Source organism: Mesoplodon bidens (assembly GCF_964165515.1).
Source record: "Mesoplodon bidens genome assembly, chromosome: 2".
NCBI lineage: Eukaryota > Metazoa > Chordata > Mammalia > Artiodactyla > Ziphiidae > Mesoplodon > Mesoplodon bidens.
In genome coordinates, this window is record NC_138177.1 from 153,047,420 (window position 1) to 153,069,273 (window position 21,854).

The window sequence follows — 21,854 nt, forward strand, 5'->3', positions numbered from 1 at the left end:
CCCCAAAGCCCGTCCATCCCCCACAAGGGGTGACACGCGCTAAAACAGTCTGCTAGGAGGCCACCCAGACACGCGTGTGAGGGGAGGGACGAGGGCTTCATCATTTCCCAGTCCTCAGAGTCTGGGAACCAGGGGCCCCGCACTCTCTCCCCCGTCCCATCTCCAGCCGAGCCGGAAGCTATCAGGACCCAGATTCCAGCCACCTGGCCTCTCACACGGCCTCCAGGGATCACTTGGGGTCATAGCGGGAAGTGCCAATAGCTTTCAGGAGCCTCCTGGGGTGGCTGGACCACCCGCTGGGCCTCAGCGCAAATCTACATGTCCCATCCTGAGTCCCATGGATTTCCAGCTGTGTACTGGACATTTCCTCAACTCACACTCAGCAGTTAAGGACAAGGGTCCTGTATCGCTTCTCTCTAAGCCCACGGATGGTACCACTTGAGCTGGCCAAGTTGAAAACTTTCGATCTTTGTTACTCCCTCATGGTGGCCCCTGCATCATCCAGATGGCCACCAAGGCCTGTAGATTCTACGTCCAGAAGGACTTGAATCTCTGTCCTAGAACACGTGCCTTGTACCCAGATTCTAAGTCTCTCTTCTTCCAGACCATTCCCCATGGTGCCAAGGAAGGATCTTCTCTTTAGACTTTATCTTTAATAAAACTTTCATCAAGTCTCAGCTTCTTAGCATAAAACTTTGATCAAGTCTCAGCTTCTTAGCATGGCATTCAAGGCCAATGGTGATCCAGCCTGTCCTGCCCACCAAACACTCCAGGCCTCTTACCACCCGTGCCTTTGCTTCTGGGGTCCCTGCCTGGGGTCTTGCCTTCCTGCCTCCATCTCTCAGCATCCTCTCTGGCCCCTTCCAGCCCAGGCTCCTCCTTTGTGCTACCCAGCAGGTTGTGCACCTTCCATGGAGTGTGACAGAGTGGTATCTGGGGTTACATACATGCCTCCCCACCCCACCCCCAAGTCAGGGAACCACCCACAGAGGGTCAAGCAGAGTCCTTTCTCTGTGTGTGTGTGTGTCTCCATTCAGGCGACCACAGGTGGTTTAAGCTCACTATGGAAGGAGAACGAAGGGACTGAGAACAGCCAAGGTAGACGGACTCTAATGCCTTCTTCTGAATTGGCGTAAGCACAGGGGGAATCCCACATGTGGTAGAAGTCAGGGCGGCTGTGGGCCTGGGTAGGAGGGGGTGTAGGAAGGGGGACCCCGACGGCGCCATCGTCGTTGAAAGTGGGGGGCTGTCATGGACCCGCCAAGCAGAGCCAAGTGGAGGCTGGTGTCCAGTGCCAAGTGGAAACCAAGCCATTCTCGCTTCTTTCTTCTCCAGATGGGAAAAGGGCACCCCAGCTCAGACTGGGTCCCAGGGGACAAAGGGACCTAGGAATTAAAACCCAGGTAGCTAGGGCTTCCCTGGTGGCACAGTGGTTGAGAGTCCGCCTGCCGATGCAGGGGACACGGGTTCGTGCCCCGGTCCGGCAAGATCCCACATGCCGCGGAGCGGCTGGGCCCGTGAGCCCTGGCCGCTGAGCCTGCGCGTCCGGAGCCTGTGCTCCGCAACGGGAGAGGCCACAACAGTGAGAGGCCCGCGTACCGCAAAAACAAAACAAAAAAACCCAGGTAGCTGGTTGAGGTCTGGGGGGCGTGCTGCGTGAGGGTGAGCTGCTGGCACGGGGAGGCAAGACACCCCCTGCTTGCCCCCAGGGTGCTCTCCCTAAAAGCAAAATGAGTCTCTCTCCCCTTAGCCCCCCATGGCCTTCCATGCCTCCCCTTGAAAGCAAGATGGTGCTTGCCCTGGATCAGGGCAAGAGTTGGCCCCCAGCCTGAGGACTGGGCGCCTAAAACTGGCCCATCGGGACCTGTAATAGGAAGAAAGGGTGGTTTTAGACAACTTGAGAGGCACTGGTTGGCCAAAGCTGAGGCTTTGTACTTGTACTCTTGTAGAGCAGTCCGTGAATGAGTGCGCGGGCACGTGTGTGTGTGTGTGTGTGTGTGTGAGAGAGAGAGAGAGAAAGAGAGTGTGTGTCACTGTGTGGGTGGGGCTGAGTGTGCCACTGTGTATGTCAGTGTGTGAGTGTGAGTGCATGTGTTTGCGTGTGAGAGTGGGGAGGTGGTGAGAGTGTGTGTGTATGTGTGTTGGTGATCACTGTGCCGCTGCCTGCCAGCTCCCTCCCTCAGAGTTCCCTCCTGCAAGCCCATCCTTGTGGCGTCCTCTCAGCTCTAAGCTGATGGCCCCAGCGGAGCAGGACTGAGTCCCAGCCGCTGTCGCGTCCTCACCTCCCCCTGAGCCCCTTCCTGCCTCTCTGCACCACCCCACCCCCGAGTTTGGGTGCCAACTCCTGGCCAGGGGGTGACGTGCGGGGTGAGTGTGGGCACAGGCAGGCCTCCTGCAGGCCAAGAGACCACACCTCTCCCAAGGCACCCGCACCGTCAGGTCCCCAGGCCTCATGAGTCAGAAAGCTCTTCTCCTGGAATTATGCCAGGACCCCCTCCCTGGACCCCCGTCGCAGCCTTCCACGTCCCCATCGAGACACACACATCCACAGCATTAGACCAGCACGGCATTTTGACAAGGGAGGGTATCAAGTGAGCCTGTGAGACTCGTGGGTTCCTTCCAAGTGGAAATAAGAACATTCTGGTTCTGGGCCAAGAGCGCAGTGGCGCTGAGGCCCAGCGGGTGGGCCAGCCGCCCCAGGAGGCTCCTGAAAGCTATTGGCACTTCCCGCTATGACCCCGAGTGATCCCTGGAGGCCGTGTGAGAGGCCAGGTGGCTGGAATCTGGGTCCTGAGAGCTCTGGCTCGGCTGGAGATGAGACGGGGAAGAGAGTGCAGGTCCCCTGGTGTCCAGCCTCTGAGGACCGGGAGATGATGAAGCCCTCGTCCCTCCCCTCTCACACGCGTGTCTGGGTGGCCTCCTAGCAGACTGTTTCCACGCGTGTCGCCCCTCGTGGGGGATGCAAAGGCTTTGGGGCAGGCAGGTTGAGCTCAGGTTCTGTCCCTTTCTGGCTGTGGGAGCCTCAGGCTCTTAAGGGCTCTTCGTGGAGACTGTGATTGAATTCGGGCAACGTGCCCAACACAGAGTGAGCACTCCGTCCATGGTGGCTTCCAGAGCTGTGGTCGTTATCTGTTTCACTCTCTTTGTTACACGGTGGCCCAGAGCGGCTGCTCTTTGGAAGCAGAAGCTGGCACCGAGGCCGGATCTGGACCAGAGGCCCTCTGTGCCCCTGTGGCTTCCCTCCTGGCAGGGAGCACCAGGGTCTGCCGCCTCCGAGGGAGAGAAGGGGGCAGCCCCTCTGTGTGAGGGCAGGGCAGGTGCAGGGCTCCGTGGCGGATCCCCCCACCCGTGGTTCTCTCTGCTCCGCGTCCTCCTCTCCCGATGCCCCTAAGGGCATCCTGGATGCAGCCAGGAAGCGCGCGCATCTTCTGAGGTGGGAACCTGCCTCTTCTCCTACTTTTTTGTTCCTTTACCATGACGCCTGTTGCTCATAGGTACAAATCAAACGAAGAGTATGTATATGTGCGAGGCCGCGGCCGAGGGAAATATGTTTGTGAGGAGTGTGGAATTCGCTGCAAGAAGCCCAGCATGCTGAAGAAACACATCCGCACCCACACTGACGTCCGGCCCTATGTGTGCAAGCACTGTCACTTTGCTTTTAAAACCAAAGGTAAGAGACGGTCAGCGGGGCACTGGCCCTGCCCGCTGCAGGGAGCTCCCCTCTGGGAGCCCCAGCACAGAGCCCGGGGCCCGGACCTCTCTGCCTGGGGCCTGGGCACCCCCGATTCCTGGGCTCCCCAGTGACAGAGCAGCCGCCTTCCAGACTGGGCAGTGGCACCCCTCGGCTGCCCTGCCCGTGCTCTTGGATCCCACGCCGGCCCCTCCACCCTTCACGCGTGCGATTCCCACCACAGCCAGGCAGTGGCACTCTCGCACACAGTTCCTGGTTTCGTATTTGATCTCATCACCCCTTCCTTCTGCATGTCTCCTTAGCCCTTTATCCACCGACCTGATGAGCTCCAGCATCCACACTGGTCACTGCCGCTCTTGAGTTTGGAAATCCATTCCACCCCGAGCCACTTAACACACTCGCATGGTCACCTCTCATGCCAGACTTTGCCCCTGCCTCCACCCTGCCTCACCACTCAGACCACGTTCCTGCTCCGTCCAGCTTCTCTGCAGCACTTGACACAGGGGTGGGCTCTCCCAGACCCCCGAACGGCAGCCCTGTCATTCCTGCCCCTGACACTGCACAGCAGGGTCAGCTCAGGCTCTGGCAGTCACCTGTGAAAGGAAGGAAGACTGGCCGGTGAGGGTACGCAACCAGAGCACTGTGATGGGTGATGGAGGTGGCCAGGGCCACTGCAGCCACCCAGGACCCGGGTGTGGACCAGTGAGGCTGTGTCCACGAGACTTGGACCGAGCTCTTCTCTGCTCCTTCTGTTGGCTGCTCCCACAGGGCAGGCAGGAAAGGCATCGCAACCCGCTTCTTCCTTCCTGGTAGCTGAGCAGACTGAGGTGCCTTAGAGGGAAGCCTGGGGCTCTCGAACCCCTGGTGGCTTCAGCCTCTCGTGCTTCGCAGTTTCCTGGCTCAGGGTTGGGCACGAGGGTCCTGCCTTCTCCTCTGGGCAAGCTGGGGGCCTCCACACCATCCCCCACCAGAGCCACGTGGTTTTTCAGTAGATGGAACTGGAGAGCTTTGACGCCTGTTGACCTTCCTTTTGTTGGTAAAGCTGCTCCCAGAAAGAGCAGTGGGCAGTGGCTCTGAGGAGGGCCCCTCTGGGTCTTTGAGCCTTCCTTCCTTCCCCCTCCTCTTGCTGGCCCCCTCCGTTCTCTTGGTGCTAGGTCAGGGGGCAGTTTATCTCATCCCCTCGCTCATGGCCCCCTCTCTGACCGGGTGTCCATCTCTGGTCTCCTGACTCCGTTAGGCTGCCCTCGTCTGTCCTCTCACCATCATTCTCAACTGGAGCTCAAACTTTCCCACTAAGGTTTTGGTTTGAATAGAGGTGATCATCCTCCTTCCTCGCCCTGACCCTCTTCTTTCTTGGTGTCTCATCAGCAGCATTCCAAAGGGCATTCAGAGAGAACTGATAGGCCTGGAGCCCTGCCATGTCCAGGACAGCTCACCTAGCATGCCTCGGTCCTGGTCGTGGGCTCCGTCCCACACACGCCCCCTACAACCCCACTTTCTCTGGCCTTAGGCGGTCAGTTGAGACTTTATGGTGGAGAGAGATGGGAATAATCCACCAACAGTTCAAATAACGGCCTTTGACTCTGAACACCAAAAACCTTTTTGTCCAAGCCCCACTTGACGGTGCAGAAAATGGGTCCCTCAAAACAGAAATGACTGTTAAAGCCGGAGCTGTAACTATAAGCCAGGACCCCTGCCTCCTGGGCATCACCCCCACCACCTTCCTCTCTGTGAGCAGTTGCCCCCTTGTCTGGAAGGAGTGGCAAAATCAGGTGGCCAACCAGGTGGCCTCCAGAGTGGATCACAACTGCTGGCCCTATTCCCAGGGTGTGTCCAGGGGACCACACCATTCTGTTCTCAGCATGAAGTGCCCAGTCCTGAGAGTGCCTCCCAGCCCAGGGCCATGAAGAGCTGCCCACCACCGTGGAGAACCGTCATCCTGCCACATGAGACTGGAAGGACCCGTGGGGCTGAGTTCCCAGCCAGAGCAGTCTCCCAGAGCAATCCCTATTCAATTCCCTCTGGCTTTATTGAGAGGAAAGGCCTGGTCTTTTTCTGTCAGGTCTGAGAGAGGCCTGGGTCCCTGGCAGGAACACCCCTTTTCCAGGAGATTCCTGCATTGGAAGCCACATGCCAAGCTATCTGCCGTCCCTCCCCGGGTCCCTCTGAGCCGGCACACAGCCCTGGAGGGTCCAGAGCTCCTAACCTGAGGGGAGGGTCTGCAGGCCTTCTGAGTGCCCTGGGGGTGGAGCCTGGGGTGGAGCCCTGAAGGCCCCGCCCAGGAGGGTTTGCTCTCACCCTGTGATGAGGGAAGGGCTAAGCCCTCTGCAAATGCTCCTAGAGGCTTCTGGAAGATGACACCTTCCAGAGCCGGAGCAGTGAACGCACCCGAAATCATGGAATGTCAACCTCTGGGACTTAGAGGGGGGCCGGTAAGGGTGGTGGCAGGTGGAAGCAGAGCCAGCTCCCTCTTGAGGCTCTCTCTGAACAAGGCGGGGAGCGAGGGAAGCCGCAGGACACTGACACTCCTGTTTCTCCCTGGAGTCATGGACCCTTCAGCCACCAGCCCGGGTGCCAAAGGTCCCCTCCTCTCAGGGCTCCTGCCTCCATACAGCTGCTTCCATCTCCTCCCTCCCCTCATCCTCGGGCTCGGGCCCAGCCAGGCTGCACGAGAGATGAGGCTGGGTCAGGTGGTCCTCAGGGCCCTCCGTCACCACCACCTGGCTGCACCCAGCCCGGGAGCCCTTCCTGTCTGTCTCTGTCTGCCTGTCTGTGTCTCCGTCTCTGTGTTAGACATCGTGGCAGCAGCTCCGGCCCCTGGGCGCTAGCAAGGGGTTGTCTCGGTGGGTGCGGCCAGAAAAGGCCCGCTGGGATGTCCCTGTGGGGGCCTGGGGTCCCATGTCATCTTCTCAGAAGGTTCCCAGTGGCCAGCAGAGTGGCTGTGCTGGGTACAGGCCGTTGCACCGATCGCTTCGGGACAGAGCTGGCAGTTTGGGGCAGGCCTCAGGGACCGAGGGAGGGTGGTTGGTCAAAGCCCAAAGCTGAATGGGGCAGACAGGGTCACTGGCTGATGCCCTCAGTGGAGGGTCCACCTCTGTTCCAGACACCCATCCTTTTCCATCCAATTGCCTTTCCTCCTTCATTCCAGGATTGTCGGGGTTTTGGTGGGGGGCGCTGGGACGACGGTGAGAAGCTGTGAACTCTGCTTGGCAAGCCCAGGCTCTGACCCTTGACAAGGAAATGGTGTCCAGGCCAAAGAAAGACACCTGAGGTCATTTGGTACACCTCCCTCAATTCACAGAGGGGGAGGTAGGCCCACGGAGGGGAAACCAAAAGCGGGCGCCGGATAATGCTCAGGGCTGCACATCCGGTCCTGTAACCCCGTGGCCTATCTGGGCAGCCACTCAGACTCCCACCTCCTCCCTGGGCAGGGGCAGAGGAGAAGCTGGCGTCCAGGGCCTGCCCGGTGCCTTCTCCTGGGGGTTCCTGAGCCCAGACTGACTGGTAAAGCCAGCTACAACACGAGCATCATCTCAGCATCTCTCTCCTCCACACCCCCGTGACTGTGGCAGAGTCCCCTGGGTGCTCAAAAAAGAGTGATTACTTGGTGGGGGGGTGGGGCACACAGTATGGGAAGGAAGGAGGCTCCACGTGGTGGGCATCTGCTGTCTGCCAGGCACACTCCACTGTCACTCTACATGTTTCCTCATCAGCTCCTCCCAGCATCCCCGAGAGGTAGGTATTACTTTACAGTTGCAGAAACTGGGGCTCAGAAGGTTACGAAACTTGCCCAAGAGCACGCAGCTAACAGGTGGAAGAGCCCAGACTCAAACCCAAGGCCATCAAGCTCCTACACGTGCTGGTTCTGTTCTGCCAGAGTGGAGCAAGCAAGGTCTCTGGAGTCCTGAGACCTGGTTCCACGCGGGGCTGTGCACTAGCTTGCAGTGTGGCTTTGACTGGTTGGTTCGCCGTGTTGGTGAATGGGAGCATCCCTCCCATGGCATCCCGTCACCTGATAATCTCGTCTAATGGCATCATCAGCACCAGGGCCGGGAGTTAGAACAGAAGCAGGAAGACCCCGGGCCTGGTGGGCGTGGATTACATGGTCTGTGAGATCCCTTCCAATACTTTGCTTCTGTGATGAGAAGAGCATTTCCCACTCGTGGTTATTACGCACCCGTTGTGTGCTCAGCATCTAACTTAGTTGAGTAGAGACTCGAACCTTCCAGGCAGAACAGGTACAACAATAATGCCATAGCCAGAGTGAGCAGTGTGCATAGTCCCCTGGGGTCTGGGATAGTCAGGGGGTGGCGGGCTGGTCTCAGAACCTCAGAGGATATTCAGTTTCTCTGGCCCTTGGAAGACCCCAGCTGCCTTTCCCACCCCCTTGACGTCCTGCTCAGGCTTTGCCTGCTCACAACAGTGAGGGCAGAGGCCCACGATGTTGGACGGGGAATGTTGGGGACCCTCCGGCCCTGGAATGACTGGAAGTTATGGCTCTGCTCTCCATTTGGCCACGAGTAGAAGATCCAGGTTTCCGTCTAGTTAACGGAAGAAGATCTGACTTGGGAAGGATGGAGTCACAGCCTAGGACCAAGGGAAGGAAAGAAAGAGCTTCTCTCCATCCTTGCTGCCCTAGACCTGCACACCTCAGGCGATCTCAGCTTAAGGTTCCCTTTACCCTCTCAGCAAAACCCTAAGGTCCCTTAAAATTCTCAGAATGATTAAGAAGCACCCTTCGGTTCATCCATGGGCCCTCTCTCCCTATTCACCCATCTATCTACCCATCTATCCTCCTGTTTATCCATTTCTCCCATCCTCTCATCCGAATAGTTTGTCTTCCTATCCATTTATCTTCCCATTTATTTTCTCATCTGTTCCTCCACCTCTCCCATTTGCCCTCCCACCAATCCATCCTTCCATTCACTTGCCCATTCTTTTATCTTCCTGTCTGTTTGTCCTCCCATGCATTTGTGTGTGCTGCATCCAGCCAGCTATTCTCCCGCTCACCCGTGTCTCCTCCTCTCCCATTCTCCATCCTCTCATATGTTTATTGATCCATTTTCCATCTATCCTTCCATTTATTTTTATCCTCCATCTGTCTATCCATCTGCTTATCTACTCATCCAGTATCCCATCCTTCTGGCCAGCTCCTTCCCACTCATCCTGTTCATCACTCCATATTTCCTCTTACCCACTTATCCATCCATCCATCCATCATCCATCCATCCATCCATCCATCCATCTCTCTATGTGTCTCTTCTTGGAGTCCATTCTTCTCTCTTCCATCTATCTGCTCAAACTTGCTAACTGATAAGATTAGTGAGACAGAACACCTGACTCAAGGAATTTACAATTTATTGTATGAACTACCATATGGAAATGCAGCAACCTACAGAGCAACAGCGAGCACATCACAGTTTGGAGGTGATTGCTGAGCCCAAAGGAGCATCCTGAGGCATCTGGCCTGCATCCTTCTGGGGCAGGCTGGAGGCCCTCTGCTGCGCCTTCAAAGAGCAAGCCTGCCCACAGGGCTTCGTGGCCTGTGAAGTGCTGTGCGCACATGGGGGAGAATTGGTGTCGCTGTCTTTCCCCTGATTCCCACAGAGCGGCCACCTCTGCTCTTCAGCCCACTGGGGACAGAGTCAGCCACACACCGAGGGCTTCATAGGCTTGGGGAGGGGCAGAGCCTTAGTTCGGCCTTCGCTGCACTCACCACCACCCCCGGCTGTGTCTGCACGGCAGTGACCTTGGAGGCCCGGGAAGGGGACATGACTCTCTAAGGAAGTCAGGACTTGGGCCCCAGCCTTGTGGCTCCCAGGTCCGGGTCTAGCAGATTTCTCTACGCCCTCTGCCCTCTCTCCATTTCTAACAGTAACTTTGTCCTGGTTCTTCTTCCCAAACCCTAAGATGCTGCCCTGTGGGCTGCCCTAACGGTGTCCTCAGCTGGAAGGGCATCCTCAGTACCCATCCCCCATGCTGGGTTAATGGGAACCCTGATCTCATCCCAGTATTTGAGATGGCCCGGAATCCTGTTTGATGAGTGTCACCAGCTCCTGGGCCCAGAGTTAAATCAAAGGCAGGAAAAACTTATTACACATGACTTGTCTTTTAATTTCTTTTTGGTTTGTCTTTTTAATCAGCATCTCACTTCTTCATTCTACCCTTTGTCCCCTCACACCCCTCCCCCACCCTCCCCCCAGCTCCTCAGTGCCATCCTGCACGGGGTCTGTGGCTGCACATCCCACCTGAGCACCTGGGCAGAGGGACGTCCCAGCACCTGCCAGCCAGGCGCCGCCCTGGGCCCCTGCCCTCCAGCCGACCCTGAGTCTGTTCTCATTCCTTTCCAGGGAATCTGACTAAGCATATGAAGTCGAAGGCCCACAGCAAAAAGTGCCAAGAGACGGGGGTGCTGGAGGAGCTGGAAGCCGAAGAAGGTAATGAATGGCCAGCTCCCGCCTCCCCCTTCTCCCTCCTCTCCATCTCCCCTTCTCCTCCTGCCCCCCTTGCCCTCCCCTTGCTTTCTGTCCTCCTCTCTGCTCCGCCTCCTCCTCTCCCCCTTCTGTGCCCTCTCCTCTAGTTTTCCCAACTGCAGGGAGACAGAGGTTAAATTCACAGGATGACCGCCCCCACCCCCTAGACTTTTACAGTGCATGCTAGGAGCCGTAGCTGTGGTGCATTAAGGTCTGCCAGGCAGGTGGAGCGCCCGGCACCCCGTGGGTGCTCAGTGAATGTATGGTGAATATATTAACACATGAGTAATTACAGTCAACATTGATTGAGCACCCACTCTGTGTCAGGCATGCTCTAGACACGTGCCATGATTATCTTGGCAAATTCTCACGATGACGCTGTGAGGTACACACCCACACTCACACTTACACACTCTGGGCATGAGCCTGACGCCCGGGCCTTTTAGAGCTAGAGGTTGTCAGACCTGACAGCCCCATGTCACCTCCCAATCCCATCCCCTATCCCAGCACCGCACCCTGACCTCAGTCCCCCGTTAGCAAGATGAGAGCCACATTAGAGCCAGTTTCTGAGAAGACAAGGCAGTGTGTGTGGCTGCGCCCTGTGCAGCCTCAGCATCCAGGGAGGAGGCCAAAGGGGCTTTTTCGGCAGGTAGATGAGCGGCCAGAGGTATTCCTCCTGCACTGGGCAAACCTTTGACCGGATTCCCTAAAATCAGAATCAAGAATTACAGTGTGACAAGGAGACGTGTGTGTGTCTGTGTCTCGTTTGTTTTTGTTTTTCTGATTTGGGAATGTATCTACAACCTTACAAAAGAGTTAGGTCACATTTCCTTTTAGGTGAAATAAATCACCTTTATTGAACAGAACACAGTGAACTTGGGGCTGTACCCCCAAAAATGAGGATGTGGGGTTACCATTCTTATCAAAAAAGCACATCAGGCCATTTACAGATGTCTCACTGAGTCCCCGTAACTGTGGTAGAAACTTGTGTTGCCCCGTTTTCAGTTGAAGACATTTAGTAAAGCTCAAACAGGTAAAGGCAGTTGCCCGAAGTCAGACAGAAACGCTGGCTGCAGTGCCTGGTGGGCTGGATGGGGCAGCTGCACCCAAGCCCAGAGCCCTCCCTGGGTGGGAGGCGGGCGTTCCGACGAGCACTGCACCGGGGGTCCACTGAGGGACCCTGAGCTGTCCCTGCCCCTCTCCCAGCTTCATTTTCCCAATGAGGCTAAAAAGGATGACCTTATTTGAGGATGAAATCAATGCATTCATTCCAGAAATAATTACTGAACACCAGACCTGTCCTAAGACCTGTTCTAGGTGCTAGAGATTCTGCAATGAATAAAACATAGTTCCTGTACTCGGGAAGCCTGCATTCTAGAGGGGAGCTGGGCAATGAACAAATGTGGAATAGGGCAAGGGTGATGAGCATGAAGCAAAACATCCGTGAGGGGCTGGGAAGCTTGGGGAGTGGCCTCTCTGTTCGGTGGTGTGAACAGAGAACATGAGGCGAGGTGTCAGAAAGCCAAGTGGCGCCTGGAGAAGTGCTCTCCCTGCAAAGGGAACAGCAGGAACAGAGCCCCTGAGGGCCAGAGTCGGGCGGGGGTGGGAGGGGGAGATTAAGTCTGAGAGAGCCGTGGCTAGTCCGCCTGGTGGAGCCACGCCCTCTGCCGTTCCCTGACTCTGTATGCAGAGGATGGCCGGTAGGGGGCGCGGCTGGAGGCAGTGATCCAGGCTGAGCACGTGTTGGACTTGGGTGGGCCGCGGGAGGTGGGGAGACGTGGTCGGATTCTGGATACATTCCGCAAGTAGAGCCGAAGGGGTTTGCTGACGTAGTGGGGCGGGGAAGCATGAGGGAAAAAAACAGCCAAGGATGACTCCGAGGTTTATGGCCTAAGAAACTGGAAGGACGGAGTTGCCACTTCCTGCGATGAGGAAGGCTCGGGGAGGAGCTTGTCTGTTAGTCGCGAAGTGACGGTTGGGAGCACAGCTTAGGAAAGATTGCCTACGGGCGGCCGGGCGGGCGCCGCAGCCCCGCCCCTGAGGTTGAGGAGGTTGAGCACCAGCGCCACCGTGTGGCCGGACCCCCTCGGCGCCCCAGCGAGCTTCATTCCTCCGGTCCCAGGCCACAGAAAGGCGGAGCTCTGTGGAGCCTTGACAGTGAGGGGCGTTGGGAATGGGCCGTCCGGCTGGGGCATCCCATAGAGCCCTGAGCGAGTCCAGATGTGGGGGGCTTTGCGAACCCTGTGCTGGGCAAGGGACCCTTGGCTTCCATCACTCCTGCTGGGTGCCTGGGGCAGGCCACCGGCCCTCTCTGCCCCTCAACTTCCTCATCTGTAAAAAGGGACATTAGGATCCTTCCTGGTGAATATCAGGAGCCGCTGGTCCTGACTCTGACTAGTAGCACCACCCCTCTGACCTTGAACTGCAAGATGAGATGCTCTCATTGCTTCCTGTCTGCTGAGGTTGTGAGGTACTTGGGATGAGAATAGCTAAGGTTTATTGGGTACTTACTAGGTGTCAGACCCTCACAATCCTCCCAACAGCTTCATGAGGCGGCTTTTATTAGTCTTACTCACATTTTACAGACAAGGAAACTGAATACAGAGAGAAAAACTAAATTATTCAACATTATACAGCAAGGAAGGGGTGGAACTAAGGTTCAAACCCAGACCATTTCCTGCTTCTCAATGCATAAAAACATTTTTAAACTGGCAGTGTCATAATGCAAGGGTTGTAAACCTTAGTCCTGAACTCTCTGGGTGATCTTGGGGAAGCACTTGCCTGCTCTGGGCCTGTATTTCTCCGCATGTAAATGAGAGGTGAGGCGAGGTGAGCTCCGGGCCCCCCCCCCCCCGCTAAAGTCTTAGGCGGGAAAGTAAATGCGTGGGGCAAAACTTAGTGATGTTTTGCACCCCCTCGCCATCTCTACTCCTTTACCAATCCCCAGTCCCTTCCCCACTCTCACTGTTCTGCTCCTGGCTGCCAGGAGGCCATGCCCTTGGCCCCGTGGGCCTCCCTTCACCTGCCAGCTCCAGCTCCACCCCATAGTTTTGGACCTACATCCTCTTGAATGCTGACTGTCATCCATTGCATGCATCTTACTGCTGTGTGTTGAGCTGTTTGAAAGCACAGGTGCTGGGCTTTCTACCCCGAGGGCAGCTCTGCATGGTGGGGTCCAGAAGCCTGGTTGCACCAGTGGCCTGAGTCAGCTGTGTGTCCAGCTCTCTTGGTCCTTAGTTGAGTGTGTACTGACATGAGCTTAGTGTTGGGCCAGCAGGACCCAAACCCTCAGGAGCCTGCCAGGTGGGCTAGATGTTAGCAGAGCTCCCCCTGGAGTCCTGATTGCTGCCGATTTCATAGATCCCCAAACTAGGCCTGTGTCCTGTTAGCGGTGACCCAGCTGGTCAAGCTGCCCCACCAAAAGCCAGACCAGGAGGCTGGTATTTCAGAGCTCCATTACCCCCCAGCTGGGAGCACCAGGGGTTCTGCAAAGACAGTACCTTCTCTGGATATGAGTGGCTGGGATGAGGCCCTGCTCTGCAGCCAGCCTGAGGCCAGCTTAGCCAAACCCCCAGAGAGGCCAGGGCCTGCCACCTGCCAGAGACCATTGTATCAGCCAGCAGCAGCCTAGCCACAGTGGCAGACGTGTATGTATACAGACCATGCCCAGTGCTGCTGGACTGGCCAGCAAGGCTGCTGTGTCCCAGAGTAATAGATTTCTTCATGGATGTATTAAGAGTGACTATAATTATATGAGTCCTTGCTGTGTGTCAGGAGTGTGTTTCCTCCGCCTAGCAAACCCTGTGAGGTGAGACTGTCAAGTTCATTTGACAGAAGGGGAGACTGAGGCACAACAGGGTGACTTAACTTGCTCATGGTGGAGCCAGCACTGAAATACTAATGAAAAAAAAAAAAAAAACAAAGAAAAGACCTATCTTGTTTGCTATGGTTCAATCCCAGCCCTACTACTTACCTTACCTGGACAAGTGACTTCAACTCTCTCACCTTGGTTCCCCATCTGTAACGTGAAGATAAGAATAGTGCCAACCCGGCGGAATTATTTGAGGACTAAGTGCATTAACACATGCAGGCCCTAGAACTGAACCTGGCACATGGTAGATAGAAGGTAATTTTTGCTGTGGTTATTTACAAAGCGTTCCCATCCTGTCAACGATCTTGTGCCACTGCCGTGGCCGTCAGGCCCAGTTTGCAGACTGGGACTCTGGGGCTTAGAGCAGAGCAACCTGGGGCTGGCTCTGACCTCGGGTCTCCTGTGTCTGCCCCTCAGGAACAAGCGATGACCCGTTCCAGGACTCGGAAGGGCGAGAGGGCACAGAGGCCGTGGCGGAGCACCAGTTTTCAGACCTGGACGACTCGGACTCAGACTCGGACCTGGACGAAGATGAGGATGAGGACGAGGAAGAGAGCCAGGACGAGCCATCAGGACCGTCCTCGGAGGCACCCCCGCCCGGCCCGCCAGCCACGCTGCCGGCAGACTCCTCACCTGTTCAGGGCCCCCAGCCCCCACATGCCACCTCTGGCAACCAGGCCACCAGGAGCAGCTCAGTCTCAGAAGCCGAGCGCTTGGCAGCCGGCAGCTGCTCCATGTCCAGCCAAAGCATCCTGTGCCTCCCCCGGCTGGGACCGGCCCCACCGGGCCCCATGGAGAAGGACACAGGCTCGGCCCTGAGCTCCAAGGCCGTGTCCCCAAGAAGGCCATGGTCCCCGAGCAAAGAAGCAGGCAGCCGCCCACCACTCGCCCCAAAACACTCACTAACCAAAAGCGACTCGCCTCCCCAGCGACATTCACCGGCCCGAGAGCCACTGGCCTCGGCCCCGAGCCCACCTGGCCCCCAGACGGGCCCTCTCCCCCGTGGGTCTCCGAGACTCGAGCTGTCTCCTCTCACCCCCAACCCCCTGGGTAGGGAACTGCCCCCCGAATGTGAGGGCACCACAGACCCAGGCCCGCACAGACACTCGCCCACGAGGAGATGGTCTCCAGGCCAGGCTGAGTCACCGCCACGGTCAGCGCTGCCACGGAAGTGGGCCTTGGTGGGGCCAGGCAGCCCCTCGGTGGGCGAGCGCGGCCCAGGCTCAGGGCTGGCCCCAAGGGCTCTCTACCCACCTGCGCCTCTACCTCACAAGCTTCTCGGCAGAAGCCCAGCGGAGACCTGCACCTCCACGTGGGTGAGTTCCCGTCTCCGGGGTGGCTGGGCCGCTTCTCGCTGGCAGGTCGGGGGCTGTAAGCTCACACCTCCCTGAGGCCTCAGACCTGGAGCTACACCCCTGCCAGCTCAGCGGTCACCAAGAAGACGTGTACTGGGCACCTCCTATGCCAGGCACTGTGCTGGGTGCCTGAAACCAGTTAGTCTAGTGTCCGAAGCAGCAGAGCATGGACTCTGGAGCTGGACTACCCAGGATTAAAACCAGGTTCTGCCACTTATGAGCTGTGTGGCCTTGGATGTGAGTGTAAATACTTGTGCCTGCTCCCTCCGCACCCCCATCCCCATCCCCATTTCCACATATTCTTTGAGCAGATGGCAGAGCTCAACCCAAATCATCACATCTCCAGCATGACTGCCACCAGCACCCTCAGAGTCACTGCAGCCAACGCCATCCCTGTCACGCCATCAGCACTGTCACTGTCACATCACCACTGCCATCTGCCATCATTACGCTCCAGCCACCCCATCAGCTTCATCACGGTTGCCACAGTATCACCATCACCACCGCTGTCATGATCGCCAGCGCTGACATCGTTATCACCGTCCACTTACCTTTCCCCTCTCAACACCTTTTCTGTCACCAGATTGTCATAACCCAACACCGCTGCTCACCACCAGCAGAGATTCAAGCTACAGGGGGAACAAGATCTAGGGATCTTAACTTGATTTTTAATTTTGGGGTCGTGTGAAAATTCCTGGAGGTGGGAGAAGGCCAAGAGCCTGGAGTGGGAACTCATATTCTAGGGTTAAGTTGGCTCAGTACCATTTGAGGAACAAGAGAAACCGCAGAACCAAGACAGAGGGCCAGGTGCATAGGGGCCAACCAGGCAGCCCCATCCTCAGAAGACAGACAAGCTGACTGGAGGCAGGGGACCATGTCCTGAGTGTACCCATGGTCACCATTCCAGCGAGGGCACCCCCACAGGGCAACACCGTAGACAGGGCTTGGGACTCGGTTCTGGGCCAGCTCAGCCAGGACTTGCTCTGTGATCTCAGCGAGTCCCCTCCTCACTCTAGGCCTTGGGGTCTCCATGTGCCCAGCACATCATCCTCGCCTTACTCTGTCTTATTTTCTGACCCCAGCAGAAGGCCGAGTCGCCAAGTCCCTCCTGTTCACCTGGCCCTGCTCATCCTCTCTTCTCCCGACCCTTCTCCACCCCCCATGACTTCCACGGCCACACCCCGGCCCGGACAGAGGAGAACATCTTCAGCCACCTGCCTCTGCACTCCCAGCACTTGACCCGCGCCCCGTGCCCCCTGATTCCCATCGGCGGGATCCAGATGGTACAGGCCCGGCCGGGGGCCCACCCCACCCTGCTCCCCGGGCCCAGCACGGCCTGGGTCAGCGGCTTCTCAGGGGGTGGCAGCGACCTGACGGGGGCCCGGGAGGCCCAGGAGAGAGCCCGCTGGAGTCCCACCGAGAGCTCGTCGGCCTCCGTGTCCCCCGTGGCTAAGGTCTCCAAATTCACACTCTCCTCGGAGCTGGAGGCCAGGGACCACCCCAAGGAGAGGGGGAGGACGAGCAGGCGCCTGGGCAGACCTCCCGACTGGGAGCCCCGCGCAGCCGAGGTGCCCGCAGAGCCCGTGCCCACGCACAGTCCCCGCACCCCACCCGAGGCCTCGCCCCGGCCACCCCAGGGCCGCCGGGCAGGGTCCCGGAGCCCCCGCCTGGAGTCACCACGTGCGCTGGCCAACCCCTCGGCCTCCGCCACCCCGCCGCTGGACCGCAGCAGTTCCGTGGGCTGCCTGGCCGAGGCCTCCGCTCGCTTCCCAGCCCGGAGGAGGAACCTCTCCGGGGAACCCAGGACCAGTCAGGGCTCCCCCGAGCCCTCGGGAAGTGGGGGGCCCGGGGCACCTCCACACCAGCCCGAGGACCGGGGGCCCCGGAGCACTTAGCCTCTCCCCGACCGCTTCAGCATCTGGCTTCCGGTGTTTGACAACAGACGTTTCCAGCCGACTTCCTCGAATCATCTTGCTGTCACGGGCTCCCTGTCCCATCTGTTGTTCTGTCCAAGAAGCTTCTGCTCAGCCCCCGTCTGTCTTATCTTCCCACCATGTATGCAGTTACCTGTGCCTTTTTCTGTGACCTTTTGTTGCTTGAAAAGATACAAACAACACACACACACACAAACATTTAAAAACCCCACGAGGTATTTGAGGCTGTGAATATTTAGGTGGGGCTTCACCTTGGGCCACTGTGGTCAGCAGCCACCCCCCAAGGCTGGCAAGAGGCGGTCAGTTGCTAAGAGAAAGGGGAATGCACTGAAGCAGAGAGAGAGAAAAAAAGAAACTTTAAAAATATATATAATTAAATGTAAAAGCAAGCACTCCTATGTACAGTTGTTTATGGTTCCTATTTATTGCTGCTTTATCCCACCCCAGCTAGTGGCCTCCCCCGGCTGCCAGCAGAAGGGCCAGCAGCCTGAGGCAGAGGGACAGGCAGGGAGACTCCACGGGCAGGCCCAGAAAACTCCGACTTTCTTTCTCCTAGGACTTCAACACAAAATATTTGGAACGGGTAGGAAGGTAGGAGCTGGTTGGTTCCCCAGGACTCCCAGACGTCCAGGTGGTCTGTGTCACGATCCCATCCTGGCACTTGACCGGTAGACAAATCCCCCTGCCCCCCGGCCCAGCAACTCTGCTCCTCACCGCACCCTCACCCTCTGGGCTGGGAAAGGAGTTCCTGACCATCCATCTCCTGGTTCCTGAGCACCTGACCTCGGCCTTGCTCTCAGGGTCCCAGCCACTGGCTGCCGTCCTTGTTCTAGAAACTACCCACAAGGCTGAAGTGACAGGGCCCAACCCCTGGGGGTCAAGATCCAAGGTGCGTTGCCTTGCCATTCCTGAGGCCAGGCTTGGGCTTCATTTTACATTTGGTCCCTGGGGTACAAAGGGCCCTATTTCCTCCATGGCTGGGCTTTTCCAGTGCTGAGCACTGGAAGTTTGCAAGGACTCATTTCTGGACCACTTTGCAGCAGGACTGGTCCCCCTGTCCCCCTCCCACACACCGTCAGGCCTCCACTGCCCCCAGGAAGTACCCAAAACCATGACTGGTGGGAACTGCCCAGGCCTCCTATTGGTTGGCTTAAATCTCTTTTAAAAAATAAAATTAAATATATATATATATAAACCTGGAAAGACAATGGTGTTTGATATTTCGCCCAGCCTCCTGTTGTCCAAGGTCATTTGAATTCTTCTCCAAAGCAATCAGTAATAGCTAGTGCCTCTTTCCTCATCCCCATCTCCTCCTTTACGAAGCTGCCCTGTGTTACCTGGTGCAAAAGCCTGCTTTGTTAAAAAAAAAAAAAAAAAAAAAGACTAGAAATTAAAATCCCAAGTTGAAATATGGAACTTGAACTCTAGCATGTTTACCCAGCCCTGGGATGGGTGGGGTTTTCCACAACATCCAGAAATCATTTTCTTTAGTTTCTACCAGGGGGAGAAAGCACAGGGACCACGGTCATGGCCCAGCCAGGCTAGGTGCTAATGCTGCAGAGCAGAGACCTCCTTGGCCAGTCCCCATTCCTCAGGCAGGCTGCATGAATCGTGTGGCCATAAGGGGCTCCTGAGCTGTTGTTTAGACAGGACACCATAAGGTGCGTAGGGCTGGGGCACATCTGTGAGCTCCCCGCCCTCCGGCATAATTCCCTCTTCTGCCCGTTCAGGACCTTTCCCTGCTTGGCCTCTGCTGCCAGGACAAACCAGTCACAGGTCAGCCTCCAGCCAGACCACCTAGTTCATTTCCCTTTGGCTAAGACAAAAAGGGGACAATAGGGAAGGGCCTACCTGGGGGTCTGCTGGGCTCCAGGGTACAGGGGGTGGGGTTAGCCAGCACTTCCTGGCTGTCTGACCCAGAGTCTGGGGCTCCCGGCCCCCCTGGAAGAAGGCCAACAGCCTTGGCTGTACAGGCACTGGTCAGGTCTGGCAGGAGGTGGGAAGGAGCCTGAGCCACAGTCACAGCCTAGGCCAGAGGCCAGGGCTTTCCTCATCATTACCTTCCGGCCCCACCCCAGGGGGCTGCCCAAGGACTGGAGACTTCAAGCACTGAGGCCTGGGAGCTGGATAAAGGGCATTGCTTCAGCCCAGGCTTGAAGTATTCCTGGGCCAGATCTTCCAGCCCCAGACCTACAAAGTATCAGACTGGGCTCTGCTAGACTAGCCTGTGACCTTGGGGGTGGCCGGGCCCCTCCCCCAAGCCCTGCGCCCCAGCTCTCCTGGGTGCCATTCCCCCCTGTATTCAGACAGCCCAGCTGCCAAGGTTTCCTTTCTGGAGGCCTAGTCATATGGCCGGTGTGGCCAGCAGGGGAGAGTCCTCACGGCCACTGGGGCTCACAGGCACAGGCAGAGGGGATGGGGGCCGGGAATCACTGGAGAGCCATTTCTCAATGACAGAGACACACTGTGCAAGCAATCTGGCCAAAGGGCTACTGCCCCACACAGGTGCCCAGAGAAATGGAATTGATGCCACCAGCCCTGGCCGTGTGTCACTGAGCATGGCTCTAAGCCCCTCTGCCAGCCTCTCGTCTGGCTCCCCCAAGCACAGAGCTCCCAGCCCACACGCCCACCCTCATAATGTAGAAAAGACTCTCACTCCGCACTCTCTCCCACCCCGCACCCCAGGACCCACTGCCCTGCTCCCAACCACTTGCACATTTACAGCTTGCCTGTGACCCTGTTGTCCCTGTTAAGGGACACGGTAGAGAAAGCAGTGCTGATTTGTTGGCATGGACACCTGTCATGTGCTCTGCTGAAATGTGCCGGATGGCCGTTCCTTGGTACAGGCCTGCTGTGGTCCTCGGGTGTCGGCAGGGTTGGGGGGTGTGGGCCAACTTGCCAAGGTTTCAGAGCCAGCCCTTGCCTTGGGGAGTCCAAGCCACCTGCCCCCCAGGGCTACCCTCCGGGATGCCCTTCACCCTCAGCAAGCTCAGGGCCATTTTGGGTACTAACCTTGCTCCTCTCCAAGGCGCCTTTTTACAAGCCTACTCCCCCTCCCCACGCCAAAGCCCCGACCACTGCAACCCTCCAGGAGGCTGACAGCAGTGAACTTCCCACTCTCCCTCCTCCATCAACTCCAACTTCCAGACCCAGCAGTCCCTCCTCGAAAAAGTCTGAAAGAATTAGTTTCCGGACCCCTCTAACTCATGCTCCATCCTCACCCGGCCCTTTTGAATAGGAGCAAGCAAGATAACAGAGCTGAATTGCTCTCTAGTCCTTTCTCCAGGCAAATCTTCTTTAAAGCAAAAGTCCTCCCTGGGCAGCCATCCATGGAGACAGATCCGCAGCACTGACCAAGGGGAGAAAGTTCCTAAAGACCTGTTCCACCAATTCTGCTTCTGCATCGCGAATCCCGTCCGCTTTCCATTGGAAAACCGCTTCGGCACTTATGATCACTTTACTAAACCTAGTGTTAAAAAAGGAAGAAAAAAGAAACCGAAAAAAGAAACGTATAGGCAAATGTAAGATACACGCTCTCTGTAAGATAAAAATTTGCCTTTTTTTTTCTAAAAGGTGTATGTATTCTGTATGTGAAATTGTCTGTAGAGAGTTTCTATGTTCTTATATGGCAATACATTCCAAAAATCGTACTGTAGATATGTACAGCAACCGCACTGGGATGGGGTAGTTTTGCCTGTAATTTTATTTAAACCCCAGTTTCTCCACTTGCATCTTGCAATGTTGGTATGGTATATATCAGTGCAAAAGAAAAAAAAATCTCAACAAAAAATCCTGCAGGTCTAAAGCACAGAGTCTGATGTACAAAAGCAAAACACTGCTCAGTATTGATGTGTGTGAACTTTGTTGTAAATTACATCTGTACTGTGAATGAGAAGTTTTTACAAGTATAATAATTGCCTTTATTACAGTTCTGGCTGAGTGTTCAGCCTGAGGATATTTTTTAAAAAAAACAGCACGTTGGAATAAATTTGAAAATCCCAACAGAGGCTTGCTTGCCTGGCTCATGGTTTTTCTTAGGGTTAAAGAATGGAGGGACCCTTGGAGTCCCAAGTGCTTCTTTTGCTACAGAGAATCAGGCCCAGAGAAGGCAAGTGAGCAGGCCACAGTCACACAGCCTGGGATTCAAGGGGCCCCTCCCTTCCAGGCTTGGTAGGAGGCACAGGTACATTGCCACGTGGTTTGGGGTCTATATTCATTTCCTAGGGCTGCCGTAACAAATTAACAAACTAAGTGGCTTAAAACAGCAGAAAGTTATTCTCTCACATTTCTGGAGGCCAGAAGTCTGAAGTCAAGGTGTTAGTTCCTTCTGGAGGCTCTGGAGGAGAATCCATTTTATGCCTCCCTCCTAGCTTCTGGTGGCTGCAGGCGATCTTTGGCCTTTGGTTTGTAGCCGCATCACTCTCATCTCTGCCTCTGCCTTCGTCTTGCTGCCTTCTCTGTGTGTCTCTTCTAAGGATACTCGTCATTGGGTTTGGGGCCCACCCTAATTCAGTATGATCGCATCTTGAT

At 56.6% G+C, this 21,854-nt stretch overlaps 1 protein-coding gene across 2 annotated transcripts in view; it reads left to right on the forward strand.

Annotated features, from left to right (window-relative positions):
- The window catches only part of HIVEP3 (HIVEP zinc finger 3), a 130,907-nt gene extending 112,458 nt beyond the window's left edge, over positions 1 to 18,449 (forward strand). The window contains exons 5-8 of one of the 2 annotated variants that reach the window (XM_081226341.1): positions 3,495 to 3,670; positions 10,042 to 10,128; positions 14,453 to 15,351; positions 16,473 to 18,449. In XM_081226341.1, the coding sequence (XP_081082467.1) occupies positions 3,495 to 3,670; positions 10,042 to 10,128; positions 14,453 to 15,351; positions 16,473 to 17,285 (1,975 nt within the window). In that variant the 3' untranslated portion in view covers positions 17,286 to 18,449. The remainder of the gene's footprint in view (positions 1 to 3,494; positions 3,671 to 10,041; positions 10,129 to 14,452; positions 15,352 to 16,472) is intronic. The other variant, XM_081226342.1, reaches the window with a different exon arrangement.
- Positions 18,450 to 21,854: the final 3,405 nt, after the last annotated feature.